This window comes from Vanessa atalanta, chromosome 13 (genome assembly GCF_905147765.1).
Source record: "Vanessa atalanta chromosome 13, ilVanAtal1.2, whole genome shotgun sequence".
NCBI classification, from domain to species: domain Eukaryota; kingdom Metazoa; phylum Arthropoda; class Insecta; order Lepidoptera; family Nymphalidae; genus Vanessa; species Vanessa atalanta.
Window position 1 is genome coordinate 4,477,869 of NC_061883.1, and position 12,132 is coordinate 4,490,000.

General features: G+C 30.5%; 1 protein-coding gene across 2 annotated transcripts in view; it reads right to left on the minus strand.

Moving 5' to 3' along the window:
• Window positions 1-12,132, minus strand: part of LOC125068384 — a 145,722-nt gene that overhangs the window by 13,093 nt on the left and 120,497 nt on the right. For both annotated transcript variants that reach the window (XM_047677483.1, XM_047677482.1), the window contains exons 5-7: window positions 10,549-10,640; window positions 9,409-9,546; window positions 8,759-8,836 (exon numbers count right to left, since the gene is read on the minus strand). In XM_047677483.1, coding sequence (XP_047533439.1) covers window positions 8,759-8,836; window positions 9,409-9,546; window positions 10,549-10,640 — 308 coding nt within the window. The remainder of the gene's footprint in view (window positions 1-8,758; window positions 8,837-9,408; window positions 9,547-10,548; window positions 10,641-12,132) is intronic.

Here is a 12,132-nt window from a genome sequence, read left to right on the forward strand (position 1 = left end):
TTAACTACCTTATATCTTATGATAATATCTGTAAAGTTGCTACTTACGTAAGGCAGTTTACAAAAATGCGCAAAAAAGCCAGAATTTAAATTTCAAACTCTTAGAAACTCTTGTAAGAATAAAGATTAATTTTCTATGTATAATAAACATACACATTTTAACTGCATAACGTGAAAAGAAACAGGCGTGTTATCGGATTTCCTGGGCCCTAGTGGTCTAACACGTAATTACTGTTATTTTGTTATGCTGCTTAACACCACTAATAATATTAATTACGGAAGCCAGTCGATAAAAAATTAAAAACAAAAATGGAAAATCTGTATAAATATAATATACAATGTTAATTAGAAGAGTGGGCAAGTAATATAAACGTAAATAAAAGCACTAATACGGCAGGTGTCGTGTCCGTCGCGACATTAACATCAAAAAGTAATTGACCCAAAACTCGAAGATTATCGACAGATAGCATGTTGGAATCCATTTTCAGTTCTAAATATCATTCCCTTTGATAAAATATATGGAATTAGTTTCCTAAGTGCAGCACATCTCGTTGAGTCGAAGCAGATATTGGAATCGAACACAATACATATGGCTGGACGTTACGGAACAATCTCGGTGTCGATCGGGCCCACGCAATCTGGAAAGCGTTTGAAATTGTATACATGTTGGTTTCATATATTTACATTATTTCCAGGATTATATTCCAGGATAGTGTAAATTTGGTATCTCTTCAATGAACCGAAAATCATTATGTTTACCTGGACAAATTTATCTTAGTAAATCCAACTTTGTCAAATTGCCTGAGAATACTTCCATAGGATTTTTCATAGAACAATACATGGGATGTCAGTTTTATTTCGATCCACCAAAGTTTTATTTTTAAAGTAAGTCTCCAAATATGTCTCTGTTCACACTGTTTCAATTTAATTATAAAAAGTTTGACTAAAATATTTATTACTATCAACGAACCACATAATGACCGAACCACTAACAAAAAAGTATAATCGTTCTAAAAATTAAATACTAGTTAAGACCTTTTTCTTTAAACGGTAATTCGTCAAGTCACATCAAATAATATCTACGGTATCTTACTAACGATAAGTTATATTTCAGTGAACATTTTACAAAACAGGTTATTCTATAGTTGTTTTTTGATTTAATTTCAGTCACGTGACTATCAACATAGAATTCCCTTTGAATGCAATAGAAACCATAAGCAAATCTAAATGACGTATAACGTCAGCTCGATAGTTAAAACTGACAGCAATCATTGGAATAAATCCAAGGCACGTCAAATTGAATGGAAATGATGCACTTTGTTTATGTCCGGAGTGACGGTTACATCACAAGAATAGAACTGTATCAGTTATTCATGTAAATACAACTTTTATACTGAAATTATCACTTCTGATTCGCCTTAGTCATAACAAATAATATATATCAATGTAATATTGTAAGGACTGTTAGTTTATTAGAAATCTGATTGTTAACGCTCGAATAATTGTGAACGGAGTATTCAATGAAATGGTAGTCTTTAATTAAATCGGATCAGGTTATGGTTTTTCTAATAACTAGTCTTTTCACACAAGCTTTTATTTAATTTGGTGGTAGGGCTTGCAACAATGCTATCGGATATTTTACCCAATAGCAGTATATTAGTATTCTTGTGAACAGCAAGTGAGCCAGCAATACTACAGACACACATAACTCAGTTTCCAAGGTCGGTGGCGCATTGGCGATGTAGCACCAATGTCAGAAGGCGATGACTCGCCATCAAGTGACACATTTTCCAGACCATTCGACTATGATATTAAAAAAAAAATTGTATGTATGTGTGTCAAATCTTCGACTGACTTAATCCAGTTCAAACCGACTGTTTAAGTTCAGACTACACTCTTGGTTGCTAACCATACAATATACCAGGTGTTACTTGTGTCATTAAATATTTTTTTGTCTACAAACATACCTGAAGAATTAAGGCAAGTTTCACATCATTTAATGATTGCGTCAAAGTGCAAAAATTTTAAAAATAGTGGTGTCGTTTTTTTTTTCAAATATTATTTTCAAAGATATTCGATAAAATTGATACGCTTAAGTGTGATGAAAATATGTCATTAATTTCCCTATATGAAGAGCATATTTTTTTAGGTCAACTGCCGCTCACGCTTGATTAAATTGTTGTAGGGCGGAGAACAATTTTTTATGTCGCAACTTTATAAATAAAATAACGTAACATGTTTTGTCTACAATGTTTAAGTTTTTAATGGCTTTTTAAGAGAGATTAAGCTCCTGTTACCTTAGGCTGTAATGTTCTATATTTAAATAATTTGAGACTAGGGATAAAATTATAAAAAATATAATTTTTAAACCATAATAAATATATAAATCATAACTAAAAAACGCCTTCGAATAATACTCTAAGAAAATAGATTATAAATAAAATATTTCCATATTTTTTCACCCTTCCTGGCGCTATTTTTTCTTCTAATTCAAAAATGTAATAGATTAAAATTAATAAAATATCAATCTCAAAATAGGATGAACTTCTCGATAGGTCCCAAACAAAAAACATTTTTAATTTATTTTAAATTTAATTTATAATAATTTCCCAAATACTATATATTATTTCTAATCGAGTATATAATAACTTAAAATTAAAATATTAGCGTAATAACTTATTTAATTGCAATGTTATCGGCAATAGTAAGTAAACTCGAAACTCACCGCAAACCACGATCGAGAACTGACAGAATGAGAATGTATACCTATTTAAAAAAAAATGCCTTCAATGCTTTTCTAAAGCATTAATCTGATTGTGATGCGTACTGTATCTGCGTACGCCTTGACTTTCATATACTTATATCTGTTTTCTGTTTATAAAAAGTGGATATGCTCCAATCCCTATACCAAAGAGTATGCAATGCAATCACTCAAAAAATACTAACAGCTTATTAATTCGAAATTCAAAAAATGTTCGTTGACCAATGATTATCTTAAACGATAATATTCGGCATCGATCGTGAAGAACATACATGTTTCCAGTAATTAACTGTAATGCCAGATTCAATTACTGGTCGGTTAATAGTATGTACAATGTCGCATGTGGTTCATTGAATCGATGCATAATTAGATTACATTACAAACGCCGCAAGGCGATTAAATTCAATAGAACAACAGGTACATAGTATATCAATAATAACAACAAATGCTAGCTATGTATAAAGTATTTAAAAATGTTAGTTCAATCAATAAACAGGATAAATATAATATTTTATTTAACGTGGCTTGTTATTAGTACTTTTTTAATTTATATTACACATAGTTCTATTATATATGAAACCACTACCACCACCACAACCACACCACGGCCACCATGTTTCACCAGTATGGAAAATTGATCCTAATGGGGAAAACGAGCAAAATTACAATAGCGGCTTCTTAAATCTCATCACCTATTTGACCGAGAAGCAATACTTGTAAGGAAAAGTATGAATACATACAGGCAAAAGAGACATAACATCTTAGTTCCACAGCTGGCGTATGAGTGATAAAAGGGCTGGTTGATTTTTCTTACAGTGTCAATAAAAATGGGCGCTAATGACCATTTTCTATTAGACAGCTTTTATGCCCGTCAACCTATTAATTAAAAAAAAAGAAACGAATCTTAAGAGCTAAGTTTATTCATGAAAATAAATACTAATTTTACGTTTCTTTAAAATCATATAAAATACAAATGGCTAAGATCTCCTCTCCTTTTCGAGTTTTGAGGAGATGAAGGGTTCAATACACTTCTTCACCCCCAAGCACGAGACGAGTTAAGCACATGACAGAACAGGGATTCTTTCTTATATTTGTAACTATACTCTTCCGGTAAGATTCACTTGTTCTAACCACTGAACTATCTAACAATAATACGCTTTATTTTTATCAATTCATTGATATTGAGCCGAGATGGCCTATTGGGAGCTGTGATGGCCTAGTGGTTACAAGACGTAAATCTTACCCGATGATCCTAAGTTCAAGCCTTGGGCAAGCACCTCCGAATTTGTGTGATTAATTTTGTACTCTAATTATAAAACTCGTGATCTGCTGTGAAGACAAACATTGCGAGGAAATCTGCATGTGGTAAAAAATAACCTGCCAATAAACCACCAACCCACATTGGAGCCGTAGAGTAAACTTTATCCTGAATAGATAGAGGAGGCTTTTGCCCAGTAGTGGGACGATAAAAGGTTGTTACTTATTATAGCAATATGTAAATATAAAAATTATAAAATACCGCAACCGCTAGAGGAAATATACAAATGAACCATAATATGCGTTAATTTAAAAACCGAAGACGGTCTAACTACATCACATTGTAAATAAGAGTATACGATACACACTGGCTGTTAAAAGAGTTAATGGTCATGTTTAGAGTGAAATCTTTTAGAGGATTTACGATCGGACAAAAAATACGACACCGTTAAATGCGAACTAATGGATTTTCAGTTCCGCTCGTTAAAATATAAATGGTTACGACTTATATTGTTGATATATTAAGTCTTATGTGAAATAATTATGTCATATCAAAAGATATGATTCCACTTTAAGGCTTCGGAATTCTTTGATGAAATCATGATTTTTAAACTTTCTCACTAATTAATGTAACTGGTTAGAATTTCCCTAAAATAGATACGTTTAGGGATTTTGTATCAAAAAATACGTAACTAAGATTAAGAGAAACACCTTAGGGTGGTACTATAAACTTGAATGAAGTAAAATAAATTAAGAACTTAAAAATATATTGGAAATGCACTTTGCAAAGATACAAGAAAATATTTTTTGTCCAAAATTCTTATCTACCAGCTAATTAGTTGGTAATCATCTAATACAGAAGACAACTTGAATATTTTAATGTGTGTATACATATCCTCCTTTTTTACGCTTTTGTTTGGTTCGTGTTTCAGCAAAATAAAAAACCGGCCAGGTGTGAGTCGGACACGCGCACGAACGGTTCTATAACATACCATTATCTATAAAAACGGCAAAAAGATCATGTCTGTTGTATGGGAGACCCCTTAAATATTTATTTTATTCTGTTTTATAGTATTTGTTATAGTGGGAACAGTATCTGTGAAATTTTTAACTGCAACTGTCACGATCTAAGAGATAAAGTCTAGTAACAGACGGACAAACGGACGGAAGGACAGCAGTATCTTAGTAATAGGATTACGTTTTACTCTTTGGGTACCCTAAAAATGGATTGATGTCGAAGTTTGTCAAAAAATACTAATATTTACAACAGAAAGTGTGATCTATGCTCGGCAATATTTCCGATGAACCAGCTTGTACATATTACACAGATCGCCATTCCTCGTTTACGATGAAATGGTTCCGCGTTCAGCATCCACAGTTATGTTACTTTTATATTTACGCAATCATTCCGATAGGCATCGGTGGTTACGATCAAATTGGAATTGAGATTTACGGTACAGTTTGACGGTACAGTGTTTTAGTACGCGATAAGATTATATGATATTTTGTGTATCACTCGTACAGATTTTTATGTGTTTATATAAACGCATTTATGTATTATATTTTTATGACTCAATCATCAGTGATGATGTAATTATAAAAGTAACAGCCGGGCAAATGGATGATGGTAAGTGGTCACCACCGTCCACAGGAATTGGCGCTGTAAGAAATAAGAACCATGCGTTACCGAATCGAAGATTTAAATAAAAAAAAAACAAGAATATTTACGACATCACATTAGAAACCTCTAAAGTGATCAACGTTTCTCTACTATATTATGCATGCATGTAAACTACATATAAACTTTTTGCTTGATTCAATCTATATATTAAAAAACGCATTAAAATCCGTTGCGCAGTTTTAAAGATCTAAGTCAGCATAGGGATAGACAGACGGCGGGAAGCGACTTCGTTTTATACTATGTAGTGATAATCTTTATTCAGATTTGCGCAATTTCAGTCCTTTTAAAAATTTGACTGACTAATTGCATCAAAACATATTTTATAAACATCTATTACAACAAAAATCATCCAAATAATAAATTTCATTGGCTTGTTTTAACAATAAAGGTTCATTATCATCATTGCTATTTAGATTATGTTATCGGATATGACAAGTTCTGATAACTTTCGAAAGCTCTCTAATCCTCCAAACTTAGTTAAGTCAGATATCTATGTCAGACTAACTTAGAATGAATTATCAATCTTAAAAGTTCAAAAGCGTATTAGACAAAGAACTATGTTAAGTTGAGTCAAGTAGGGAAATAGGATAACTTCCTATGATCATATTAATACGTATAATAAATATCTCTAGAATAAAAATAATTTTGGTACTTTTGCGATCGCCTTATAGTTAACTTCTCAAATTTTATTTTTATAAAGAAAGCTAATGATTGTAAAAGTAAGTAAACTAATCTCAATATTATCATCTTTAATGCATTGGAATTGTTTTGGAATCAATATTATAATTTTGAACATGTCGTGCAAAAATGATACAACTCAGATTTCACTCACATCGATTTTAAAGAAACGTATAAATTTACGAAAAATGATATTAATTTAAAGATAACCCGTTAATTTGTTTTAATTATCGAGGCTCGGTGAATGTTTTGGGAAGACTGTTACATATTTATTTTTAATTAGTTCAGAGATAATTTAAAATTGGCGAAAGATGTAGAAGTGTTTGAAAATAGTCATTTTCAATTTTAGACTTATGTTTTTTTTTTATTTTTTGCCAAGCAATCAAACTCTCTTGGTCACTCAAAATAATCTTCTTAGTTTATCATGGAAAATTACAAGAGTTTTTATACAAGGATTGGATTAATTTTAATAACACAAATATTGAGATTTATCGCATTTATCTACAAAAGTACAATGACATATCTAAGTGTAACCAATTGATACAACCGCGTAATGATTAAAATATCTATATTTATGTAAATATATTTTATTAAAACTTATTTCTACGGTAAATATAACACAGGATTATGCCTCGCTCATGAGTCAGAGACTTCACGAACTGTAATTATAAATAATTTCCTCCAATAAATAAAATAAATCTTTGGACAGATTTGATATATACCGACAATTAATTTTCCTACATCTAATTTGAAACTATATCTGTTGGAAGAAATATCTTTAAGGTTTCACTGACTCTTTTAAATATATTTACCCCACGAATCAAATAATTTAAGTTTACCTTAGCATATTACGTAAACTTTAGTATTGTATGACTTCAATCAATCTTTAAAGATTAAATTAAACTATCAACATTACTCATTGAACAAAATGTGTTAGACGACAAGTAAGATACTATTAGGGGTTAATTAGTTCGCAACAATGACACAGTAGATCGAGTCTCAACAATTGTGTCTGAACTTATAGTTAATGAACTTCGCCAGTAGTTTTATCATTAGTGAGTTTCTTGTTATCAGTAGCTTATATAATCAATTATGAGGCTACTACGGAGAGTAAAAAATGTTCAAGCAAGAAGCGTCGTCGTATTAACTACACCAAAATATAGAGCAGTATTTATACAGCGATACGATTAAAAGAAGTCTTTGATAACTTTGTACTACGATGATGACGAAAGCGTTATTAGCAATATTTTATATGAAAATAAATATCTTAAAATCAATTCAAAGGAATCACTAAACTTACGCATTTTTTTTTTTATTTACATGTTGTTAAGAGTGGTTTTCACTTTAAACGTTCAATTTTTTTTATGATAATATGAAAATCCAATCTCTTGCATGCAAGCTTTATAAAAATCCTTTAGCGTCTTCATATCATGCAATATTGTAGCAAAATTCGAAATAAAAATTTAGCTTATTGCTCTGTTTATCGTTTACAAAATAATGGTACAGCCATTTCCATTATAGTTCGTAAGAATGTATCTACGACTCATAAATTGAAGTTATTATCTCATAATATTTACTTTGTATTCATTTGTATATGCCATAGTAGAATACTAATAGTTTGGCTTTTTAAATTATTCAACAGATGATTTTCATTATAATTAACTGTTCTATTTTTAAACCACAATATTTATTGCACCAATTTGAATATTACATATGGCCTGTACAAAACCGCAATACCACGAACAGAGCCGCATTCTGAATTAATCTGATCAGCAAACAACAAAGCAATATCGAAACACCAATAGGTATTTCGGATCATCGGCCAGAAGGGTAATGTTTTGTTTATATTAATAAAAAAAAAATATATATATAAAGGAGGTTATATATTATAACCAAATGCAGGATTTTCTCGACCTTTACTGTATAGAAATGGTGCAATGCGGTTGAATAGGAATCACGCTAACCCTGTCTTTGTACTGCAATCTTAAACCTTTGCTTAACCTTGAGGTGTCAAGTTCTAGCAGTCAGCATTATGCGAGCATTTGCGTTATATCCGGCATTTGATATTTTTTTCACTAATTGATCGCACTACATAGAAATTCTATATTTATTAAATGATAGCGTAACTACATCTACTTTGAATAATGTGCTAATTACTTAAAATAGTCTTACATCCGAATGATTTCCAATATCCTAATAGGATTTTGCATAATAAAGAAAAAGTTTCGGATAAGTTTATACGTTAACAAACATTCACAATTGCTACATCACTTCGAATTGCTTACTAAATTATTATTTTTTAGATTCGGATAAATACGAATCCAGCATCAATCAATTTTGTTCTAAGCAAACAGAAGCAACTAAATTAATATTCATAATTACCGAACACGCTGAAGGTGCCGAGTGAGCTCCACAAGTGCCTCCAGCTGTTGCAGCAGCTAAAGCGCTGCTTCCTGGCACCTGGGAAACAATAGCGATATCAGTATCTGACGCACAATTGTTATCATCTTTATCCATACTAGAACATAATAATACAAAAAATGGTTACATTTTTAATAAAGATTTGAAGGAACAGTATAAAAGTAAAAGATTATTCGAAGTACTGGAATGTTCACGCTAATATATTTTGTATATTTAATGATGGTGAAAGATTCATTAATAAGTTAGAAATACATACAGTCACTGAAGTTATTGAGATAGATATTTAGAAGCTCGAGAAATTTTACCAGACAAATGATTATTGATATTCAGGTGCTAAAAAGCGCTCATCTATATGGTTATTACAGGGTTAACTATAAAGGCAGCCAAATATTAGTTTTAGTAGGTTTTCTTATAGAAGTCATTAATGTTGGCGGCTAGCAATTACAGTTAGATAAAGTAAAAACACACCATCTATGTATCCTATGGCGTTGAATTTGATGAACGCGTATCAACCTGTCAAAATTGTATTGATAATGGAATGCGTAAAAGTTAAACTAAACATACATTTAAATATATATATTCAATATTAAATGATATAATTACGAATTTACCTTTAACTGTTCCTGTTTGTAATCCGGCTGATACGGGAGTAACATACGGATTTTCCCCCATCGATTGAAAAATAGTACGATAGCACCTATCCATACGATAAGCACTAATACTACGATGCCGATCTCTACACCTCGTATCTGTTATAAAAAAAATATTTCAATTATAACAAACAAATAAACTAAAAAAATTATTGTTGATGATGAATAAAAATAAATGCTTTAAAGTAAACTCATATCAAACCAACGGCTTATATAGAACGTTATCGTTTATTTCGAACAAATTTAAAAGTCATGAAATAGAATTAAATTCAGTACTGTCAGTACAACATTCAGATTAACTATCATATTCATTGGGTTGTTTTGGAAACTATAATCTCATATTTCGATTAAAGTAATAAATTTAAGTTTTTAGAAATATTTTATAATATTAAATTATAAGGTTAGTGTGGAATATTGAGTTAAACATCCAGTATTACATGTTACACAATGTGGTATATTTTCATCTTAAGAATTATTATTAACCCTTTAAATTATGTAAAATGCTTTAATCGAATGGATTTTTCAATAACCAAAATAATCTGCCAATAAAACGATTTCCCAGTAATTAAATTCATTGGCTTTCAAACCTCAACAATATTATAAGTTTGGTATATTGATGTTTAGTTACAAGAGATTCAATTAAAGTTGAATAACTACAATTATATTTACCGAATTTAATTAAGGTTATATATTTTAAATATTTAAGTATATCTGTTATACATAAATTATAATGTTTCCACATCAAAGAAATTTATTTGATAGAATGAATAGCTTCCGAAATTTAACGTAGAAACTAAAATATTCATCCTTTTTTGTCGCTATTGAAATCAAAGAGAATATTTCGAGGTAGAAATTTCCTACGCAAAAGAACAATAATTTTTTCCAGTAAATTTGGCCGAGATCAAAGTTGTACTACGTATGAATTACAGCATGATAAATTGTCTACGCATTATATTTTATGCTCTTAATAGAAAAAAAAAGATTAATAATAGTGTCGTTTTTAATAAAATTTTATTTAGACAAGTGAGGACACGTTTCGTAGAACATGATGTCAAGACAACAATGTTGAAGTGCTAAGGTAAACTAAGCTATTATTATTACCGTTGGAAATGTGGGTGACGGGTCAGGCGGTGACACTGAGGAGCGGGGTGTTCCCAACCCCCCATCCTGCTGAGGCGACGTCCGCGGAGGCTCTGCACAGACACGATACCGGCATTACTTGATAATGCAGTATTCAATACCCATTGTTGTATTAATAGCGGCACATGACATTCAGATAAGGTCCACAACAGTTAGCTTTGAGGCAAGACAGCTGACCGAATGTAAAATGATTGACTTATCTGAAATTACCATGAATATCTGATATTCTGATAAAATCCATCAAGTTTTGAATGCAAAATATATAAATAAATACCTATTGTTATAAAATGAAAATGACTAATATAATAATTTTATCGCTTAAAACGGCTCAAAGCAAATTACGTTTTTGAATACGTAACAAACTTCGTTGAAGTTATTGCCACTAAAATATATTACGATTCCACTGGAATGTATTTAAAATTTCTAATAATACATATTTAAGTCATTGAAATAAAATCAATCTGCTTTCAGTTAAAATAGTATACTACAAACAATTACACACAGCAACAGTATCATATGAATTGTGACGGAAATATGAATAGACTTTATTTATTTACAATATATTAATGCAAAAGTGAGATCATTATAATACACGTATTCAAGGGTATAGAAAACAACATAGGGTTTACAGCTGCCGATCCCCTTCACACTACAACAGTATCTAGTAAACCAATAAAAGTTTTTCATATATTAATTTATTTATTAGATGGTTGCTATTGTGAAATGATAAGCATTGAATCATTTTCATATGAATAAAACAACGGTTGGTTAGTAAATTCACTGACTGAACCTAAGAGATATTGTATTTTCATTTGCAAAATACACTTTGTGGTCAAAACCATCTATTATTACACTACGTGTTGCGGAAATGAAAACCCGGCTTTGAGACAGTACGAGCGAATACCAACTCCGTTATAATTTGCACACCTGAAAACTACATCTGCTTAAGATCTACAAGCATTTAATAGCCAAGTAGTTATTCGTGTATTTATTATATTGATGATTGATGCTTTATTAGTCATTATTAATTTTGTCAATATAGTTATAACTGCTAGCGGAATTTTGCTAATTATGTTTGTAAAAATAAAAAAATACATTTTTTATTTTGTAGAATGGGTATGCTGACGATAAAATGGTTCTCCTAATGTTGATCATCGACAACCGTATATTGGACTTGGCACTTAACCATTCCTTATAACGACAATGCACTACCAACCTTAAGGACTAAGATTTTATGTACCTATAGTTACACTAATTTTGATGAAATCTTCAACGATACGAACGCAGGGTAATAGGTGAAATATTTGTCCTAATTAAAATAGCTGTCGTAATTTTAATCGCATTTAGCGCAAAAGTTATCACAAAACAATAGTAATTCAGCGTGAAAAATATTGCGAATATATTCATAAACATAATTATTATTAATGAAATAAGTAATTTTATAAAACAAAATATTCAGTGTTAAAAACTACATAATATTTAAATGATTGTGTAATAAAATTAACTGTATAATATTTACTCCCAATTCAATTGACTTGTATAAAA